This window comes from Talpa europaea, assembly GCF_964194135.1.
Source record: "Talpa europaea genome assembly, chromosome: 10".
In the NCBI taxonomy this organism is placed as follows: Eukaryota; Metazoa; Chordata; class Mammalia; order Eulipotyphla; family Talpidae; genus Talpa; species Talpa europaea.
The window spans coordinates 79695685-79719529 of NC_140077.1; the positions used below are offsets into that span (position 1 = coordinate 79695685).

The 23845-nt window shown below is 34.8% G+C and overlaps 1 protein-coding gene across 1 annotated transcript; it reads left to right on the plus strand.

The window, feature by feature from the left end:
* Nucleotides 1–612: 612 nt before the first annotated feature.
* On the plus strand, nt 613–22580 carry LOC311178997 (coagulation factor XIII B chain-like; the record flags this gene model as incomplete). Its single annotated transcript, XM_084245823.1, has 11 exons — nt 613–676; nt 5635–5835; nt 7912–8097; nt 10192–10368; nt 10728–10904; nt 14107–14286; nt 14375–14560; nt 15350–15532; nt 19673–19873; nt 20541–20723; nt 22363–22580. 11 exons carry the CDS (start codon nt 613–615, stop codon nt 22578–22580), a joined length of 1956 nt encoding a protein of 651 aa, XP_084101949.1.
* Between the last annotated feature and the right edge of the window lie 1265 nt (nt 22581–23845).

The following is a 23845-nucleotide window of genomic DNA, read 5'->3' on the forward strand; positions in this document are numbered from 1 at the left end:
ATATGATATTGGTTTATGTCATTATATAGATTTCAGGTGTACAACATTATAATGTGACATCTGTATATGCTACATTGTAAACCCATCAAAATCTCCACCACCATACAGTTGACCCCCTTGATTCATTTTCCCCCATCTCCTTTCCTTCTGGTAACCACCATCCTGTTGTCAGAATCAAGAGGTTTGTTTTATTTCACATGGTCATATTTTAACAACAGTTATCCATTATCTCATGTTCCTAAGTTCATCTTTTCATTTGATCAATAGTGGTAAAGAAATCAATGGCCACAAGTGAACTTTACTCTGTGCACTTATAATTGAAAATTAGAGTTAAAATGTTACTCTTTTCATGTAGTTTGAGTTAATTATTATGCTTCTGCCCTTTTGGGTTATCAATTTCCTATTTACCTCTGGCATGATCAATATTGTAAGTTAACATAGTTTTGTTATGTTAGTACTATACAAAATATTTTGAATGAAATATACAGCTTGTGACAAAGAGACTTGGATGTTGTAAATAATTAACTTTTTCTTCAAGAGAAGTGTTGTGTAATTAATGAGGAACCCCTACTGCTTTAAAATTGTTAGTCTTTATTAAGCATGCCACTGAAGATGAGGTCAAAAGACTTGGCTTTTATCATCTTGTTAATCATATCAGGAGAACTCAATGCAGAAGGTAAAAATAATTCTTACTCTTATTTATTATCTAAAAAATATAAAAGAAATCTCTAAAATTAATTGAATTTGGATTTTTTTATAATAAATTTTATTGTTATATTCCCCATACAATTGCAGCCCCCCCATTCTGACCCCAATCCCTCCCCTCCCGCCCCCGCCCCCCTAAAAGTGTCTCTGGTTCATAGTTTTTTGTTGATTTTGATTTTCACTTTCTTATAGTTATTCATTTTCCTGGTCCCTTATTTAAGTTTTCTAGATTCCTGCTATGAGCGAGACCATCCGGTATTTTTCTTTTTCTTTTTGGCTTATTTCGCTGAGCATGATCCCTTCCAGCGCCATCCATGTTGCTGCAAATTGCATGTGTTTATCTTTTTTGAATGCTGAGTAATATTCCATGGTATATATGTACCACATCTTCTTGATCCAGTCATCTATTTTTGGGCATTTGGGTTGTTTCCAAAGCTTAGCTATTGTAAACAGTGCTGCTATAAACATAGGGGTGCAGGTGTTCTTTGGAATTGATGTTTCTGTGTCCTTTGGGTAAATACCTAGGAGTGGAATTGCTGGATCATATGGAAGCTCTATGTTTAGTAGGTCCAGAAATCTTCACACAGCTTTCCACAGTGGTTGGACCAGTTTGCACTCCCACCAACAGTGCAGAAGAGTTCCTTTTTCTCCACACCCTCGCCAACATTTGTTGTTGCTAGTTTTTTTAATATGTGCCATTCTCACTGGTGTAAGATGGTATCTCGTGGTAGTTTTGATTTGCATTTCCCTGATGACAAGTGATGTTGAACATTTTTTCATATGCCTGTTGGCCATTTGCATTTCCTCTTCAGAGAAGTTTCTTTTTAGCTCTTCTGCCCATTTTTTGACTGGATTATTTTCTGTGTTGTTGTTGAGTCCCATCAGCTCTTTGCAGATTTTTGTGATCAGTCCTTTATCATTAGTGTTGGGTGCAAAAATGTTCTCCCAGTTGGTGGGGTTTCTCTTTGTTTTTGTTATTGTCTCTTTTGCTGTGCAAAAGCTCTTTAATTTGATGTAGTCCCAGCTGTTTATCTTTGCCTTCACTATCACTGCTTTGGGTGATGTGTCTGTAAAGATGTCTTTGATGTGCAAATCACGTAGTGTTTCGCCTATATTGGATTTTTAATATACGCTCTCAGTTGGGAACATCAATATTACTAAAAAATATTTCTTATAAATATAATTTTAATACTTAGATATTTCCCTTTGGGCAAAACTAGCAAAGTATTCTTCTAGTAACATAAGACAATACACCCTTTGTATATCTGGATTTGGGGGGATAAAAGAACAGTATCTAAATACCTTAAGGGGTTTTCAGGTTAACAACATGGTCATTTAGAAGTTGTATGTTAACCTTAATTCTAATTGCACACTGGAAGCCACTCCTAGCACTACAAAGTTGTGCAATTTTAGTTCTGTTTACATAAAGTGAGAACTTAAAGTGGAAAATTTGAAAAATAAGAAGTAACTGTAAATCTTCAGCAAGATTGTCAACTGTCAAAAAAAATTTGATTTTTATCCTTATGCTTTATTCATTGATTGAAGTCATGAAGTTGTAATAAGTAAGAGGACTATATAATTGACTATGTAAATGAGGACACTTTGGGAGTGAAAGGAGGCTCTATTAATAAATATGTGGCCAACACATTTAAACCAGGACTGTCCAGACAAACCAAAACCTGCGGACTCTATAAAAAAATCTTCATAACCACACAGCCTCGAGTGTGAGTTACTGTGAACATGAGGCAGACAGTGGATGTGTATGGGAGGACAGTGATGAGCATTATTAGTTTATAGGGACAAGAAACCAGTCAGGTTATGAAATGTCCACAGACGTAGGAAACAAAGCAAAATTACTTGAAAAAAATAGACACCTTAGGGAATTTGTTTAAAGGAAACATCCTCCAGATTACAACTGACTTTTTTTTTTAAAGATTTATTTATTTATTTATACAAGTACTGGGTACAGTCAGAAGCATGGGAGGGTGAGAGAATTCATCAGAACCAGAGTGGAGAGCAGGGCAGGCCGACTGACGAAACACACTGCTGAGGGGAGCAGCAGGCATGGCAGGAGGGGTCTGCGCGCCATGTGGGACCCTTGCTGGCGGCCGGGGATTGAACCGGTGCTACAGAGGCTGCGGGCAGCTTCGCAGCCCAGTGCTCAACCGTTGCGCCACCGAGGAGGCCCTATAATTGACTTTTAGCTGAACAGTTTACTACAAATTTTCTACTGAAAAAGAAGATAAGCTATAATTAAAGTGATGAAAGTGAAGATACATGAATTCACTTTAATGCATCTAATTATAAATAAGGGAATATTTACATAGTTTTCTTTGGTTTTTTTTTCCTGTCTAAATAGGGGGAAACCACCTGATAATGTTATTATATGTCTCATGAAGACACTGAAATAATCAAGCTAATTTTCTAATTATATGGTTGTAAGCTTGGTCCACAAAAAAGCCAATTGCTTAAAGACAGAGGCTATGATCTCATGTACTTTTGCCCACCCCTACTGGGTGTCTTGGGGCAACAATGAAGTTAATTTTACTTGTCACTTCAGAGGATTGGCCTATGAAGGGTGCTACTTTTCCTTTATGTATATATTTACCCCTTTAGCCCTGATTCTGGATTTCATTCCCTAGAACCAAACTGGGACGTGCATTTGATGTATTATTAAATATTTAAATACTTCTGTTAATTATGTCTCGTTTGCATGTTTTTCATAGATGAAAGATGACCACAGATTTTACTGCATTATCGCTATTCAGCTCCATGTTGCTGAATCTAGTTTGTTGTTGTTTAAGGACTACATAGTGTTCATATGTTTTACTTATCCAGTCTTCTAATGATGGACACTTTGTTACCTCTAACTTCCTCCTGGACAGAAATAAGTGAAATAAATGCTGTCATATAATCATTTTATTTCTCTGTGACAATTTCTTAAATCTATATACACTCATATGTGTGATTACTGGACAATTTTTTCCTTGATTTTATAACTTATATAATCATTATTTCCTTTGCTTCATGTGTTTTTATCACTCATTGGTGGAAACTCTATGTGGGGTATAAAGTTCAGCATCTTGTTGATTTGGGACATTTCAAACTCCTTCCTCCAGAATAATAAGTGTGTGCATTGTCAGCAGTGCTTCTCACTGAGAGAAATCATTTATTTTGATGTTACCAACTTTTGTCTAGAAATTTTTTGGAGGAAGGCATTCCTGCCTCTTCTCATGAACTGCTTTCCTATTGCTTTATGGTATTTCTGGATCCTTGAATATGGTCTTTGTGGCTTCTCTGCACCCCTCTCTGCTGTTCACTGTAGTCCTCACATCTGAGCTTCCAGTAGCTTCTGAGCAGCTGCAGTTAGAAGCAGTGTTTTCTCCAATGTCTTGGAACAGGCACATCTCTTGCCTCAGATTCCTGCCATCCACACCCTCAATGCTTCCTCACCCTCTTCCCCTAATCTGTCACTCTGGGCAGCAGAGATGGAGTGCAGGGCCGCTGGTGGAGGTGATTGGAAGGTGCAAACTTCCCATTATAGGATAAATACATTAAAAGTATGTAATATAGAGCATAGTTACTATAGTTAATAATACTGTGTTTTTGAAAGTTGCAAAGAGTAGAACTTAAAAGTTCTCATCACAGCAAAAATTAGTAAGTATATGAGATGACTCATGTTAACTAGACATATTGGAGTGAACTTTTCACAATATACACAAACATCAAAACATGTTGTGCGCCTGAAACTAATGCAATGTTTATGTCAGTGATGTCCTAATAAGCATATTACATTACGCATATATAATATTCACTCACTTGTGTCTGGCTTGTTTTATCATGTAATATGTTTGTGAGATTCAGCATTTAGCATTTGTGCTGCAGTTTAGTATTCCATTTATGCATAGTCTCAAATGTATTCATCTTTTCCACCATTAATGGGCATTTGGATTGCTTCCATTTGGGACCTGAATGAAAGTGCTGCATTAATCATTTTTTCTTTACATGTTCCTGAGCACACAGATAGATATATGCTTTTCTGATATGCTGTGTGCATATTGTGTTCCAGTAGATTGTGCAAAACTATCTTGTCATGAGAGGTTGTAGCAATTCATACTCTTACTGGAGTCACGAGAGTTCTGATTTCTCCACAACTTCAACACTCATTATGACATCTGTCTTTTCATATTAGTCATTCTAGGGCATGTGTAGTTGTAGCCATGGTGGTTTAAATTTGCATTTCACTTTTGACTCACAAAGTTGAATACTTTTTACTATGTCTCTATCCATTTAAATATTCTGATTTGTAAAATTCTTGCTCAATTCTTTTATTTTTTTTAACTGACAAAGCAAAAACCATTTATTTCAAAATTTTGTAAGTTTGCATATCTTTAGAGAATTTCATCTATTTTAGAATACTCCTGTCCAATAGGGTGGCTACCAGCCACATATGACTATTGAACTGTGCCTGTGCCAAATTGGGATGTGTTATAGGAGCCAATAGACACTGGATTTCAGACTTCATAAGAAAAAAAAAAGTAAAATTTTAAAATATATATTATGTCAAGTAAAATCTATCATTAAAAATAAATTTCACACACCTGTTTATTGATGTGGCTACTAGAAATTTCACAATTACATATGTGACTTTGTATTATATCTCTATTAGAATGTGCTATTTATAAAAGGTAGGGAAAGAGCTCCTGATAAAATAGTGGCCTGCTTAGTTTTACATGATTTTGTCGGGGTTGCTAGTCTATTAATTCTGATTGAAAAAGATTGTCACAAAAGTATATTAAACATTTGGGTAATGAATAAATACTAGTTAAAGTGTCTGCAAACACTTTCAATTTAAAAATATATTGTTTGATCACAAATGTCAAAGTTTTAGATATGTTTTGTTTTCAACTTGATATTTACTTATTTCAGAGAAACCATGTGGTCTTCCTCACTTGGAAAATGGAAGTTTTGCCCAATATTACTATACTTTCAAAAATTATTACTTTCCAATGAGCATGGGTAAAAAAATATCATATTCCTGCTTGCCTGGTTATACAACCAAAACTGGTAAACAAGAGGAGAAAATCACATGTACGGCAGGAGGCTGGTCTCCAGAACCAAGTTGCTTCAGTAAGTTGCTGGGATGTGATGTCATTGTATGTTTATAAAGGTCCAATAAAAACTGACAAATGGTTAAACATTTTGATACATAAAAACAAAATTACTGGTGCACTGTCATTTTATTCCAGCAGGAATTAAATTCTGAAATTAAATGGTATTTCTCACTAAAATGTTTCTTTCCCAACTGGCTCTTAATGAAACCTTGTGAAGAAAATAAGGATAATAATTAAAATTATTAGATGTAAAGAAGAGGTACAATTGAGTTATTTTAAGTAGAGGAATTTATACAGATAATGTCGCACAGGAAGCTAGAAAAATGCTTGATCCTGGGCTCAGGAAGAACTATATTGTTGCTCTAGTGTTTTATCATTTGAAAGACTTCTTCCCATTGTATGCCAACTTCTTTTCTCATAACATCCTTTTGAAATTTTTTTTAAATTTTGTGTTGAACTTTGTGAAAAGGAAATCTGATTGGTTTATCTCTTTATTTCATGTCAGGCTATGCTAAAGTCAATCAATGGATTTATGTTGGGTCAGGTGATCTTACCTGAGTGGAGAATTTCCTGAGTTCTTGTTTGCAGAGCAAGGGGCTTTGGTCAATTTAGAAGAGAAAGTTGGGTCTATGGTCTATTCTTCCAGGACAGACTATAAATTTGAGCTTTGCACTTTAGTGTTAGCACAAGCTAATACTAACATTTATTTTAATAAATAAGTATCATTTATAATTAGAGCATAAAAATAAATTAAACATCTTAGCTTTACTAACTCTTTGAGATCAGAAGTAATGTAACCAGTGGCTGAAGCCAAAGACTGTTACAGGTGGCACTCCTGGAGGAGGCTGCTGGTGAGGTAAGAGAGTTGAAACAGGAGTCACAAGAAAAATGAGGGTCAGTGCCATAGAGTAATGGTTAAGATACAAGTCAGATTGTGCCTGTAAATCCTGCTTCACCAGTGCTGAGTGACTTTAACATTCTTAGCCAGTTTCTTATCTATAAAATGGCAATAATGTTTTTATGAGAAACAGCTTATAAAGTATCGTCACAGAGCAGGTATGAAACATATTTAAATTAATATCTTTGGGCAAGTCTAATAATGGGACTTGAATAATGGAGCTCTATACAATGCTAAGGTAAATTTATTGGCTGAAACATTACTGTTGCAAGTATTTAGAATAACTCTATACAGGTTTTGAGTAACATGTCTATACTCAGTTACAATCTATATGAACTGACTATCGAGACTTACTACAAAGCTAAATGGTCATTTGCTGAAAATAAAGGAATAAAATTTTCATATTAAGATTTCTGCAGAATTGTTTAAAGATCAACGAAGTAGATACACGCTTTTGCTACATGGTAAGTCTACTGTGTTATCAAACACAATATTTGAAAGTAAATCCAAATGGGATTCCTTCTATTGACCATGAATGACAATCAGCTGGTGGAAGAACTCTAGATATTTTTTCTAAAAGTAGAGGTGGTAAGAAAAATACCGGATGGTCTCACTCATAGCAGGAATTTAGAAAACCTAAATAAGAGACCAGGAAAAAGACTAATCAACACAAAGCAAAAATCAAAATCAACAAGCAACTATAAACCAGAGACACTGGGTGGGAAGGGGGTGAGGGGGAGGGGGGAAAGGAAGGACTAGAGTCAAAATAAGGGGGGAGGTGCAATTGTATGGGGAATATAACCAAAACGAAAATGCATATATTGTGCAAAGATGAAAAAAGATGTAAGAATTATATAAAATAAAATATTTAAATAAAAATTAATTAAATAAATCAACTGCATAGGCCAGTAAAAAATAAATAAATAAATAAAAGCAGAGGTGGTGAGGGTAAAATAATGATGAAAATAAAATTAGTAATACAAAGAATTTCATTGTCAAGTGATACCAGTTTTTAGAACAACTTCTTGCAGAACATGGAGGATATTTCCAAAATTGCATTAAATCAAAGAATTATGGAGTAAAAGTTTTTCTTTCAGCTTCCAAGGAGAATATTAATGTTTGCTTTAGTTTTACAATGTAGTAAGGACAAGTTTAATTTCATCAAGGTAAGCAAAGAAATATTTTTCTCCATAGAAAAATGCACTAAACCTGACTTGAGAAATGGTTACATTGCTGATCCAAAGTCATTGTACAAATTTCAAGAAAGTATGCGCTATGGCTGTACATCAGGGTACAAAACCACGGGAGGGCAGGATGAAGAAGTGGTTCAGTGTCTCCCTGATGGATGGTCTTCTCAACCCACCTGCAGAAAGGAGCATGGTATGTGTTTAAGACTCATTTCATAAAAATGAAGTTAAGTGTTTGCCAGGCTAGCGTATTTTTAGATTTATGGATATTTTTACTACTATAATTGATTTTTCATTATGTCTGCAAATGCAAGCAGTTTATAGATGTTTCCTGAATTCAAACATTCTTTTTTATATTATTTATTTGAGGGAACCTTGATTTCCATCACAGTATATGATTTAGAGGAATAGCCCTCCTCAGAGGTACTTCACGATACCCACCCACCCCAGAGCACTCTTATCCTCTTTATGGCATACCATTGGGCCTTTCCCCACTTTGTTCCCACCCTTTCCCCTCTAGTAACCTCAATTCTGCAGTCATTTCTAGAATTTTTTTTTTTTTGCTTTAATTCTGACAGTTCCTTTGTTTTGTTTCTTTATACTCCACTTATGAGTGAAATCACATGGTATTTGTCTTTCACTCTCTGGTTTATGTCACTTATCATAATGCCCTGGAATTCCATCTATCTTGTTGCAGATGGCAGGAGTCTTTCTGTTTGTTTGTTTTTAAAGTTGAATAGTATTCCATCTGTGTATGTACTATATCTTCTTAATCCAGTCATTTGTCCTTAGGCACTTAAGTTACTTTCATAACTTAGCTGTTATGTGTTCATTGTAACACTATTTATAATAGCTAAGTTATATAAGGTATATATATTTATATATACATCATATGTAATTATTACTGCCTATATAATATATATATTAGGCATATATGATATATTTATTTGGTATATATAAAATATATATATATATGACTCCCTTCACTTTAGTTTTTGTATTCTTTGAATAAATGTAGAATGTAGGTGTAGAATTACTGAACCACACATTTTTAATATTTTGAGAAAACTCCACATTGTTTTTCATAGAGACTAAACCAGTCTGCATTCCCACCAGCAGCATTTAGAGATTTCCTTTTTTTCCACACCCTCTCCAACATTAGTTAGTTCTTTTTTTTGTTTTTGTTTTTGTTTTTAATATGGGCCAATTCACTGGAGTGAGGTGGTGTCACATTGTGGTTTTGATTTGCACTTCCCTGATGATAAGTCATGTTGAACATTTTTTTCACTTACCTGTTGGCCATCTGTATGTATTCTTTGGAGAAGTGTCTATTTAGTTCTTTTGCCCACTGATTAATTGGGTTCTTTATCCTCCTTTTATCAAGTTTTATGAGGCTTTTTGTACATCTTGGAGACTAGTCCCTTGCTGCATATATGATGTACAGATATTTTCTCACAGTCAGTTGGATGTCTTTTGTTTTATTTATAGTTTCTTTTGCTATGCAGAAACTTTTTAGTTAATTCAAACATTCTAAACTCACACACTAACTCCAGCATTTTATAATAATGAAAAAAATTGGGGTAGAATAATACAAAAGAATCTTTTATATATATATATATTTATTTATACAAGCCCTGGGTACAGTCAGAAGCATGGGAGGGTGAGAGAATTCACCAGAGCCAAAGCAGGGAACAGAACAGGCAGACTGATGAAATACACTGCTGAGGGGAGCAGCGGGCATGACAGGAGAGGTCTGTCGCACCATGTGGGACCCTTGCTGGCGGCCCAGGATCAAATCGGTGCGGCAGAGGCTGTGGCCAGCTTCGCAGCCCAGAGCTCAACTGCTGTGCCACCAGGGGAGGCCCAATAAGAAAGAATCTTAATATACCTGTTTCTCTCAAAATAAATTTGCTATTTCCTTTACTGGCGAAGAAATTGGGATAATACACATTGTTTTATATTGTAAACCAATATCAAATACAGTAAAAATTAGCCAGTAATTTGAATATTTACATTCTAATGGTTGTACACTGTTAAAATCATATAAATTCACAGGTGACATATAATCCAAAAATTGTTATTGCATAAAACTTCAGTTTAATGGTGGTCTTTGGTCATGTACACTAGATTAGAATTTTAAGAATAAAAGACTTGTGGCATTAGGACACAAGATGTAAGAGAAAAGGGAATAGAGATGCAAAACTTGGTTCATATAATTTTAAGATTCAGGGAAAATAAATTTGAGATTTTTTTAAATCACAAAATAAATAACTATAATATTTTTTAGAAACATGTTTGGCCCCTGACTTACATCATGGAACTTACTCCACAACACAGAAAACATTTAAAGTGAAGGACAAATTACAGTATGAATGTGCTACTGGCTATTACACAGCTGGAGGGAAGAAGACAGAGGAGGTGGAATGTCACAAGCATGGATGGTCTCTCACACCGAAATGTACCAGTAGGTGCTCACTTGGAAGACAACCTTATCCCACTCAATAAACTTCTTTTCATATATAAACCCATAAAATTGTCATTCTAACTATGTTGCATTTTACATAGTTCTTTTTTGCCTCTGGTTCTAATTATGTAGGTAGCAGGCTTTCATCATTTAAAACTCTTGAAGAGCCAAATTCCTTTTAGTTCAGATATTGAAATAAGGCTAATGTTATTTAACTACTATACAAATTAACACTCTTTTCTTGTTCATAACAAAATATGACAAATCTATCATTTTATTGCTTATACAGTAAATAAGTAGTAGATGAATATTGTTCTAGTAGAAAGAATAACACCTCTTTGTTTTTTTCCAATTTTTAGAGTTAAGATGCTCTTCTTTAAGATTAATAGAAAATGGTTATTTTCATCCTCTTAAAGAAACGTATGAAGAAGGAGATGTAGTTCAATTTTTCTGTCATGAAAATTATTATCTAAGTGGATCAGATTTAATTCAGTGCTATAACTTTGGTTGGTATCCAAAATCTCCTGTATGTGAAGGTAATTTTTGAAATTTCTGATACATAAAAAGAGATATCATGTTTTAATCTCTATGAACTTTAAAAAAATGTCTGTGGTGATATCTAATTCTTGTCTTTAGTACTATCTTTTAAAATAACTATTTTCTTTTAAATCAGTGCTATTTTCAGTAATATATATTTTAAACTTATTTTTAAATTTCTTATCATGAATTTTAAAACTCATTATAATGAATAACTTTTTAATTGGAGATTAATAGATTCAGCTATCCCTACCTGCCAGCTTTGTTGAGGTGCTATCTTATTTGGCCATACATTTTCTTTTTTTTTTTTTAAGATTTATTTTATTTATACAAGAGCCAGGGTACAGGACAGATGCACGGGAGGGTGAGAGGATTCACCAGAGACAGAGCGGGGAACAGAACATGCAGAATGACGAAACACACTGCTGAGGGGAACAGCAGGCGAGACAAGAGAGGTCTGCTCACCTGACCATACATTTTCTAATGTGAGAACGTAGTCTCCAAAATTATGGGGTAGAGAGCAGAAAATGCAGCTCAATATGAATGAAAATGAATCAGAATGCAAAGCAAGTTTATCTAATTAGAGCTATCCTAAAATGCAATGGCTATTTATGGTCAAGTTTCTTCTTCTGCAGTTGGTAAGATTACCTCTTCGAAGACATCGGTTTAAGAGTCATTCAAACATACCACAATGTAATATGAAGGGGATCTTAGTGTAGCTATTAAACAGATGTTAAAAAATTAATTGGAGGGCCTCCCTGGTGGCGCAGCGTTGAGCGCTGGGTTGCGAAGCTGCCCGCAGCCTCTGCAGCGCTGCTTTGATCCCCGGCTGCTCCCCGGCCACCAGAGGAGGGTCCCATATAGCGCGCAGACCTCTCCTGCCGCCCGCTGCTCCCCTCAGCAGTGTACTTTGGTCCTTCTGCCTGCTCTGCTCCCCGCTCTGGCTCTGGTGAATTTTCTCACCCTCCCGCGCTTCTGACTGTACCCAGTGCTTGTATACATAAATAAATAAATAAATAAATAAATCTTTAAAAAAAATTAATTGGGGCCTCCCTGGTGACGCAAGGGGTTCAGCACTATGAAGCTATCACAGCTACTGCAGCACGAGTTTTTTCCCCAGGACAGAGAGGTGACCCACATGGTGCAGCAGACCTCTCCTGTCTTGCCCACTGCTTCCCTCAACAGTGTATTTCAGTCAGTGTCCCTGCTCTGTTCCCTACTTCATCTCTGGTGAACAGTCTCACCCCTGCATTTCTGGTCTGTACACCAGTATGCATAAATAAATAAATCTTTAAAAATGTTAATTGGTAACTATGTGACATAAATACATATATACTGTGATAAAATTAGGTGCAAAGTGTATGAACAAAGATTGATGTTCTAATTGGTATGGTGAGAGATAGCATTTACAGAGGTGATGGTTAATATGTGAACTGAGCCTGAAAAGAGAAATAGGAATTTGAAGATTGGAAGGGTTGGGAGTGGTAAAGGACTTGATAGCTTCTATTTTCTCTGTATGATAATTCATGTCGTTATTGATAGAAGGGAGAAGGACAGCAAGGTCCAACTTGAAAGAGAGTGGTGGAGATTTGAAATAGGTGCTAGGAGGAATAAGAACAGGAATTGGACCAAGAATATGAATGGGAGTGCCCAAAACTATCCCAATTCATTAAATGCACCAAACAATAACTTTATTTTTAAATTTTCTGTTGTGCTCGATAGTTTTGTTCTAACTGAAGAGAGGAAGATTGTTAGCTTAGAGTCTGTAGCATGTTATTTAAAAAAATCTATGGCAGACCAGCTTAACTCTATTTTGTTCCCATCCCCACTCAGATTAGTCAGAATGCCAGTGACTTGCTGTTTTCTCCAGTAAACAGTCACCAGGTGTAGGACAGGCAGTGTAGTAAGCTGAATAATGTTCCTCTCTGCCATCCCTTCCCCCTAGCAAAGATAGCCATATCCTTATCCTTGGAATGAGCCTATTTGGCAAAAGGGACTTTTCAGATGTGATTAACTGAAGGATTTTGGGGTGGAAATACTACCTGGGAAAATGCTGATGAATAATCACAAGTGTCCTTATAGAAGGGAGATTTGATGATAGAAGCAAGAGACTGGCGTAGTAGGAGAATGGGCCGTGTGCAAGGAATGCAGGCAGCTTCCGGAAGTTGGACAAGGCAGAGCAGCTGATTCTCTCATCAAGCTCCAGGACTGCAGCATCCCTGACAACTTGGCTTTAGCCCTGGTGAAACTATTCTGGACATTGGCTTCCAGAGATGCCAGAATAAATTTGTGCTGTTTTAAACCAATAAATTATGGTCATTTGTCATACCAGTAAAAGAAAGCTAACATAGTCAATGTTGTCCAATAGCTAAGAGCAGTAGATTTTAATTCAGATTGACATCCATTCAAGAGCAGATCCTGCACTTACTAATTTACTTCATATGTTTTAGTTCATTTATAATATGAGAGAAATGCATGATAGTCCCCACTTAATAGTTATTTTAGGAATAAAGGAGATATGTATGTAAAGTGTTTGCTGTTTCCGTTTTTTGTTGGAGCATAGCGATGTTACTAAATGTTTAGAGCTTAAAATGAGACATTTATACTATTTTACAGTTGGAACAGGAACTCCTGTTCCTGTGAGTCAGGATTCTGGAGCATAGCAGAAATGGGTCCTTTGTATTTGTGTCTATTAAAACTACAGTCTAGGTGTTGGCTGGGACTGCAGCCTCATCTGAAGCTCAACTGGGGACCAAATCTGCTTCCATACTCATTCTAGGCAGCATTCAGAGCTTTGCAGATTGATGAATGGAAGGGCCCCCTGCCCTTTGTCACATGGTTTTCCCCGTTTGGAAGCACACATGGAGAAGTTGTCTTCTTTTTAAAATCAGCAGTGAGAAAGAGTCACTCAGTAAGAATGGGGTTACAATAATTTGTTGCATAACCACAGACAGATAATCACATATATCTCATAATCTTTGCTGCATCTGATTGGTTAAATGCATATGGCAGTCCCTGCTCATGGAGATATTTACCACCTGAGACAGTGAATCTAAGTTGCAAGGGACCAAGGAGGTGACCCCACAGTCTGTCTGCCATACTTCTTGTGCCACTTGGCATGGTGAACATGCTAATTAAACCTTACTTTCCATTTTGGGGGTAATTTTATGACCAACTATGCTGGATTTCTCTTTTCATTAGGAAGAAGAAGTCGATGTCCTCCTCCCCCTCTGCCTCTAAACTCCAAGATTCAAGCGTATTCAACAACTTATCGTCATGGAGAAATAGTTCGTGTAGAATGTGAACTTAATTTTGAGATACAAGGATCAGAAGAAATACGTTGTGAGAATGGAAAATGGACAGAACCTCCCAAATGCGTTGGTTAGCAATGCCTCAATTAAGCTTTCCCTCAAATGAGATCTGCCGGTATTGATAACTACTCTCTTCTTTTTAAATTGTCCCTTTCCAGAAGAAACGGAGAAGATAGCTTGTGAAGAACCACCCTTCATTAGGAATGGGGCAGCAAACCTAAACTCTAAGATTTACTACAGTGGGGATAAAGTGACATATGGATGTGAACGTGGCTATTATCTCCGTGGATCAGAAGAAATCACTTGTAGACGTGGAAGATGGACACTTGCCCCTGAGTGTGTGGGTGTGTTGCTGCATTTGACATCAATGGCGTAGCCTGTTGTGTAAAAATTTCCTTTATCCTCATTTAATCCATAGAGTGGTGACTGTTTAGAAGATTTAGGAACACATCGACACTATACCTACTTTGTTATGTTTTCTGTCTTTGGAACCATCTATAGAATGTAAGCCAATAAAAATAATTAGGAAACAAAAAACCGAAGGGCACAATCAGGTTGTGCCACCCTGCCTGAGTACGGTCTTCTTGTCATCTTTCTCACTGCTGGATCAGATCCTGGAGAGCGCTCCATGAATGTGCTTACCTGGGATATTTGTTGTGTAACAAAAAAGCTATTAAGGTTGTTAAGAAATAGGCAGAGTAAGATAAAGACTTAAAAGACAGGAAAGCATGGAACATTAATCTAAAGATTGAGACCCAAGATGAAAGGGAATGAGAAGGAAAAGTGTAAAAGTGGATAGTGACAAAAGACAGTTTCAGGACTGACTAAAATCTTTATGCTAAAGAGCACTGTTTCTCTTTCTATCCATTTTAAGAACAACTACGTTCTAATTTGTTCACAATCAAGAAAAGTGTAAAATATAAAAATTTGCTCTTACAAAAATATTTGCTTTCCATTCTTTCCTAGTTTATTTTTTAAAAATATTCATTTGAATCATTTCTCTCATTTCTGGTGAATATAGGAATTATCTGAAATTGTACAGTACAAATATTGAGGTATTATAGTGTAGCGCGACAATATATGATTCTATTGTTATAAGTTCATGTAATTTTAAAATACCTTTTTTTCTATAGAAAACAATGAAAATTGTAATCCTCCACCTGCTGTAATAAATGGGGCTGTGGTTGATGGATTATTGCCAAGCTACATGTCAGGATCTTCAGTGGAATATAGATGCAACGAATATTACTTATTGAATGGAGCAAAAATTTCTCATTGTGAACAAGGAAAATGGTCATCCCCACCTATTTGTTTAGGTAAGATACTATAAAAGCCTTTTCCAGCTTTTTGAGATGTAACTGACATGTAACATTGCTTTAAGGTGTCCCATGTAATGATTTGATTCGTGCATATACAGCAAAATGATCAACAAGATCAAGTTAGGAAACACATACTCTGCCTCACGTACTTACTAACTTTTGTGCTGTTTTAATCAGGAGATTTAAAATCTACTCTTAGCAACTTTTAAGTAGAAAAATTAATATTGTTTATTGTATTCACCATGCTGTCCATATTAGGTCCTCAGGACTGATTCCTCTTTTTTTTTTTTTTTATAGAGGCATGGTTTTTTTTATTTATTTTATTTATTTATTTGTTTGTTTGTTTTTGTTTATACATGCACTGGGTACAGTCAGAAGTGCGGGAGGGTGAGAGAATTCACCAGAGCCAGAGCAGGAAGCAGAGCAGGCAGAAGGACCGAAGTACACTGCTGAGGGGAGCAGCGGGCGGCAGGAGAGGTCTGTGCACCATGTGGGACCCTCCCAGCGCTCAACTGCTGTGCCACCTGGGAGGCCCAGGACTGATTCCTCTTATACCGAAATACATTGAATTTCTTTTGCCATTGTGTTTGTATTTAATCTTAATTTTATTGTAATGTTTTATAGCATGGAAATGATGATTGTTTAAAAGATTTATTTTTTTATCTTATGTATGCAAGACCTGAGGTGTAGGCCAGAGGTGCAGGGGGTGCGGTGGGGGGGATGGAGATTGGTGAGAAGATTCACCAGAGACAGAGTAGGGAGCAGAACAGGCAGATTGACTGAAATACACTGTTGAGGGGAATAGCGGGGGAGACAGGAGAGGACTACTGCACCCTCTGGGTTATCACCCTGCCTCAGGGATTGAACTCATGCTGCAGTGGTTGCAAATAGTTTCACAGTGCTGAGATTTAACTCCTTGCACCACCAGGAAGGCCCCAGAAATGATGACTTTTAAATGTCTTTTTTCTCCTCAAGTGTTTCTCCTCATTTTTGTAAGCAGAAAACCCTTACTGTCTTAGAGTCAGGACTACATTGATTCTAAACACACCACTATTTTAAAAACTCTGATGACATGTGAATAACAAAACTTTACCATTTTAACCATTTTCAGTGTGCATTTCAGTGGTGGTAAGCATATTCACATTCTCATTCATAACTGATTAATTTTGGTGTTGTCGTTCTAAATAAAACTTCCCTTACTATCATCCTCAGTCTCTGTATTATTTGCAGAATGTCATTGGGAGAGAAGAATAATTAATTCTATTCTGTCATTAGCATGTTGTTGATCTCTTTCTTTAACACTGCTTCCTCATGTCATTATCACCTTTGAAAATCTTGTTGAGCAAATAAAAATATTCTTGTAGCTACTCAAAATATATTTTGGATTAAAGAATGATTGTAATAAACATTTAGTTTCAAGTGGAGAATTGCAGCAGCTGCCTAAATAACTGCCAAAAATAGATAAATTTGAAAAAAATAACATTCACCACAAACTTCAATTCTTTACTTCATTTTTAACTTTGCTAGCAAGAGTTCTATTTAAAAGTAATGCCACTGATCATTGTAGTTACAATGAACTTGTTACAGCATAACTTTCAGAGAGGCAATGATATGATGAACATCTTATAAATTAAGTCATTTAATTAAAATATTAGCCTTTTAAACTACAAAATCGGTCATTGTTATTTACCAAATAACATTAATAAGTGTATAGAAGCAACAGCTAGAAGAAAAGAGAAAATATCAGCTACCTTAAAAAAATGCCTTAAATAAAAGACTCAGATAATGGTTTCCTACCCCTTCATATACACACACACACACACACACTCACTACCAAAACATGCTATTGTGAAATCCTACCCCTTTTTTTCACTTAAACTATATTATGAACATTATTTGCTATTCTTCAACAATATATATTTTAATGATTATATACTGTTACATAGTGAAGTATTACATGGTTAAATTTATCACTTTTTATGGATGTTTAGTCTGCTTTCACAATTTTGTATTCCAAACAGTTCATTTAGTACCAATATTTGTACATTTAAAATAATTTTTTTTTAATGTTTAAAATCATTAATCTTTATTTCACTTTTTCCCCCAGATTGGCTGAATAGGAATTTATGGGTCAAATAGATCTGGAATTTTAATTATGTTTCTAAGTACCCATTTGTCCTCAGAGAGTTTATTCTGCTTTACATCACCATGTTCACTGAATTAAAGTAGTTTCCCTAAACTTGTCAATAAATATTTTAATATTCATATGTTATTAACAATTTCAATTATTTAACTTGTTTTAACTAATTACTAATCCATTGGGACGTTTTCCAGTTTTCTAATGGCTGCTTTTTTCAATGAACTGACTGGTTGCAATTCAGCCATTTTTCCATACTCAGAATAAGAGTTTTATCTATATTAATTATTTTATCCCTTTAACAATCATGTATATTACAACTATTTCTTATGTTTCTTTTACTTTTATTGATAGTGGTTTTTTTAAATAATAAATTTTATTTTTATATTCCCCATACAATTGCAACCCCCCCATTCTGACCCCAATCCCTCCCCTCCCCCCCCACAAAGTGTCTCTGGTTCATAGTTTTTGGTTGATTTTGATTTTCACTTTCTTATAGTTATTCATTTTCCTGGTCCCTTATTTAAGTTTTCTAGATTCCTGCTATGAGTGAGACCATCCGGTATTTTTCTTTTTCTTTTTGGCTTATTTCGCTGAGCATGATCCCTTCTAGCGCCATCCATGTTGCTGCAAATTGCATGTGTTTATCTTTTTTGAATGCTGAGTAATATTCCATGGTATATATGTACCACATCTTCTTGGTCCAGTCATCTATTTTTGGGCATTTGGGCTGTTTCCAAAGCTTAGCAGTTGTAAATAGTGCTGCTATAAACATAGGGGTTCAGGTGTTCTTTGGAATTGATGTTTCTGTGTTTTTAAGCCCATAAGTTGAAGTTTTACATCTGAAGCTCTTTCAACATCTCCTTAGTACTTTGTGTCTTATAGATCATTCTTAGACTACTGTTCCCATTCACATTCTGATAGATTTTCACATATTATTTTAATTGCTATCCTGTTTTTACAAATGTTTTTGATAATGTGATTGGTATTTTCACTGAGTAGAAGTACAGTCCTCTCTGAGGACAGAGACTGGATTTAAATTGTAATGGACGAGCTAGTAATGGGACAACCTCATAAAGAATACAGTTTGAAGAAATTGATCATTTTATATATGAACAACTGTCTCAAGACTAGATGAGGTGGTAATGAACCAACACAAATACTGACTGAAGACAATTCATTGTCATCAGAGTAGGAAGAGTTTTTCTTATTCACCTTTGCAACTGAAAGTACTCTCACTACAAATGGCAAAAACAGAGTGATGAGGAGCAGAATTTTCCAACTGTGAAATGTTCTTCCAGGCATTAGGAACCTTCTAATTTTCTTCTTCCTGGTCTTTCCTGCTTTCATTCTTCTACAGCCACTTACTCTTCTTATACCAAGTGTGCTATCACCTCAGCTCCCTCTGCCTGAAATGTCTTCTCTCAGATAACAACTTAGTTTAGTTCATGCCTTAACCTTCTTCTTCTTGTGCAAACATCACTTCTTATTTAGGCTTATCCCAGCCACCTTCTTTAAAGGAACGACCTCATTCACCCCAGTCGTTTTGATAGCCTCTCCTCTCCACTGCTCACTTTCCTAATTCATCCTGTATGGTTTAAAGATGATCTCAGATTATAAAATCCATGTATTTATTGCTTACTATGTATGTTTCTTCTGATTGGAAGCTAAACTCCATGAAGTCAGGATCTTCATTTTCTCTTTGGTGTGTAACAAGTGGTAGCTCTCCCACAAATAGTCACACACTAAATACATGTTCTATTTTAAGGTTTTTATTCTAGAGGAAGGAAATCATGATCAACTTCAGTAGTAAATAGCCCTAAGTGATGTTTTTAATGTTTCAAATTATTTGATTTTAGTTAATGAAATCAAGAAGATAGGGACCTTTGAGGATAAATATCAAATATTAATTTTGAGCCCTGTCATAATTTTTCCTTTAAATATTATCTTTCATATTTGTGAAATAAATGAAGAATTTCAAGGAGCATTTTGTTTTACAGAGCCATGTACTGTTAATGTGGATTACATGAGCAGAAATAACATAGAGATGAAATGGAAATATGAAGGAAAGATCTTACATGGAGATCTAATAGATTTTGTATGTAAACAAGGATATGACTTAGCTCCATCAACTTCACTGGCTGAATTGTCTGTACAGTGTAATAGAGGGGAAGTAAAATACCCTTTCTGTTTTAGAAAAGGTAAAGCAATAATGTTTTCTTACAGTTTCTTACTTGATCAATGTGGTCTCTATGTTTGAAAGTAATGATTCTAAACAATTCATCTCCATCTTTTAATGCAAACAATCAGAACTCATTTGATAAATTTCCGTTCAGTACCTAAACTTAAATAAGATGACTATGCTTTGTCTGTCAATTTTCATAAGTCCACGTTATGAAGGGAGAGATCAAATACTTTTATAAATATCACCAGACTCTCAGAAGATTGATAACCCTATTGCCATTAATCAGCAATCCTGAAAAGCATTGCTCTTTGGGGTTTATTAGAGAGCAGAGTCTCAGAAGAAGGCTTGAGGTAGATTGAGAAATATTGTTCCCTTCTTGTAGTATGAATACGTACAGAAAGCAAGGCTTCACGAGGGATGTCATATACTTTCACTTTCAACTAGATAGGAAAAATAAAATCATGACTTAATCTTTGGGTGGTTTATGTACTTACATATTATAATTTGAGATTATAATTTGCAATAATAAATTTTAGGGTCTGCAGTTACTGCAGAAATTTAAAAATATTTTACAGTCGTCTTAAAAATGCTTGTACATGAAATATTCTATTTCTGGAGCCATTGTACAAACACAGGATTTCTATTACAGCAGTTCATTGTATGCTTTCCAATTATTTTTGCAGAATCTAAAGGAATGTGTGCACCTCCTCCTCTTATTAGAAATGGAGTTATTATTAGTTCAACAGTAGGCTCCTATGAAAACGGTTCTTCAATAGAATACAGATGTTTTGATCACCATTTTCTACAAGGGTCTAGGGAGTCCTATTGTTTAGATGGATTGTGGACTACACCACCTTCATGTTTAGGTATGCACCACTAAATATGTTTATATTAAAATACAATTGTATTTTTCACTTTCTATCCTCATTGAGCTGATATGAGACTAAGGTAATACTTAATTAGCTATGTTTGTGTTATTAGTGTGCCTATTTATTCACTGCTTTGTATGGTTTCCTCTAGATCACAACTCACTATGGCCCAGTTTGCTCTAATAAATACTCACTAAGGGGCCTCCAATTACAGATGAAACTTTCTCTAAGTTTATTTTCATCAGGGTTCACCTGTCACCTTGCAGGGTTCTTCATTGGGAATGGGTTATAAACCAAGTTTCCTCCTTCTAACTGGTTTTGATATTACGGGGAGATCAAAGGGAAAGCCACGTGGAGTATAAAGTTCATTCTACACATCGATCTCCCTAGGATCTTGACACAGCAAGTCTTTGGCTAACTCAAGCTTCCATGTTCTATCCTCAACCCATGAGATTTTCTAAAAATCTGCTTATTACTGACCATTTTCTACCAGACTTTCAACATGTCACCCAAGAGGAAAATGGCACAGAAATGTTATTAAGTTCATCTGAAGGAGCTTTTACCAGAACTTTGGATCTTAAGTTACAACTGTTTTTGGTATTTTTCCAATTGCTTGAAATAATTGTTTTTTGGCCTATTTTCATATTTTCTAGTTCTCAGTAAAAGTATTAATCTGATATGATTAGTTTGTCATAGTCAAGAGCAGAAGGTCATGGGTTAATTTCATTTATGTACTTTCATGAATCAATTTTTTAACTTTCTTTAAATAAAAATTCATGTTTTGTAGAACAATGAGATTCTAAATCATACTACTCATTAGGAAAACTATTTTGCAGTGACTAGGAAAATCCTATTAGACTCTTTCTACTAAAACCTGTCCATTTCTATTCTAGTAATTCAAATCTATAACATCTAACATAACATCTGATCCATTAGGCATTCAATAAATAGTTGAACAGAACTGAATGAATAAGTGTGTTAATGTATTCTAGTTATATGATTCTTATTTCTATTAGCAAGTCTGGATCATGTAACTTATTTTAGAATACACTTCTTGGTCTGGGCCATCCAGAAGGTAAATAAGAACACAAACAACCCCATTTTCTGAAATAAGTTGACATTTTGAAAACATCATTGTTTTCTTCATGGAAGAAAGTCAAAGACGTTTGTTGGGTAACCTAAACTTAAGTTTTTATTTTGTTTGTTTTGTTTTGTTTTATTTTAATATATAACGGTACGGTTACAAATAATACATTCAATGCCTAGGATTTAAAATATCTGAATCAAATATTGATATTCCTTAATAACTGTAAATTTAAAGGAAGAGCATCGTTAAACTCTTTGAATACCATCAGGTCATAAAATTGGACTCAGTTTTAAGAATAGATTTTTCCTCCAGTTCCATAAATTATTAGTCATCAAACTATCAATCTAGTTTGTCTCATGGGCATTTTACTTGAAACTTTGGAGGAAGGAAAAAGGAAAAGAATGTTATTTCAATGATTGTTAGCTACACTCAATGCTCTAAAATAGAACCTTGTTTGTTTGCTACTAATGCCTGGGAATCCTGAGTAGGAAGTACAGCACTTGATGTTAGTGTTACGATGTGTCAAGAAAATATTCTTTTTTCTTTCAGAGCCTTGCACATTATCTTTTGATGAAATGGAAAAGAATAATTTACTCTTGAAATGGAATTTTGACAATAGACCATATATCTTCCATGGCGAGTATATTGAGTTTCGCTGTAGGAGAGATTCTTATATAGCTCAGACATCTACTATCGGATCTGAACTTAGAGTGCAATGTGACAGAGGGCAGTTAAAATACCCAAGATGTATTCAAAGACAAAGGTAAAAAGAGGCTTGTTGCGACAATTATTATTTTGGTCAGATTCTTATTCAAAGGATTTATTATATTTTAAATTCCAGAAACCTTAGGTGTTACAACTCCTACTTTATAGGTCATTATAAAGGAAAGGGTTAATTTTCTTTAGTGTTTTTTAAAACAGGCAAGTGCCTAGAAGTATGAATTCAACAAGCTTTCTGAGTTGTCCAAAGTCTAAGCATTACTTGCTATTTGATATTTGTGACATTTTGATAATGAATGAAATAAGAAAATTTATGAGGTTTTGAAATGACTTACTGAAGTGTTTCCTTTTCTTCGGATTGAAAATTAAATTCTCCTTGATAAACTGAAATAACCCTAATATTTTTTAGAAATATATTAAACTAATATAATGAAACAATGTAAATAATTTCATAGGATTGGAACTTTGAAACTTTTAAAAACAGACTATAAAAAGAAAATTATAATTTATGTATGTTCAATTAAGAATATTTAAAATACATATGCAAATACATGTATCATTTCGACTTTGTAAATGGTGAACTATATGAACTGCTTAAGGATAGATCTTTAGAAACTTGGAACACTCCAGAAAAAGTCATTAATAAGATGCACATTGCTGGGAAACTGTTTTATTATTCATTGTGATAAAATAGGTAGAAAAATGTTATTTAAAGATTTCAGTGCATTTTGGATTTCTCTTTTCAAAGAGGAAAAGAAGGAACTATTAATACAAAGTATAAAAGATAGTGTTAGTATAATAAATGACATTGAATTTTTAAGAAGGAATTGGTTTTGTTTTGCCAAATATGGCTATTTGTTTAAACAATGACTAATTATATGAGATGCCAAAATACTAATATTGTAATAAACGCTTGAGTAGAAATGATGCTTATTTCACTTCTCTCCCTCTCTCGTCGTTTCCCATCAAGGATGCTGTCTTTTCAGGAACCAGTAAGGCCATGAAATGAATAACAGAAAGAAGAATAGTATTTCAGTAAATCATGAAATCCTTTATAAAATCTAATTTTAGAAGAAAAATAGTAAGGTAAAAACCTATAACTTTGCTGGAAGATTTCAGTCTAATTGTTTATGTTGAACATTTTTCTTTATTTTAAAATAAAAGCCAGAATATGTATTTCATTTCTAGTTTCAGTGATTTGACATGTAACTTACTGTATGTTCTCCACCAGCAATAAAATTAATCTATACGTTAAAATACTTGTTTCCTAATGTCCACTTACTGGACTACATTATCTTCACTACATGCAAAA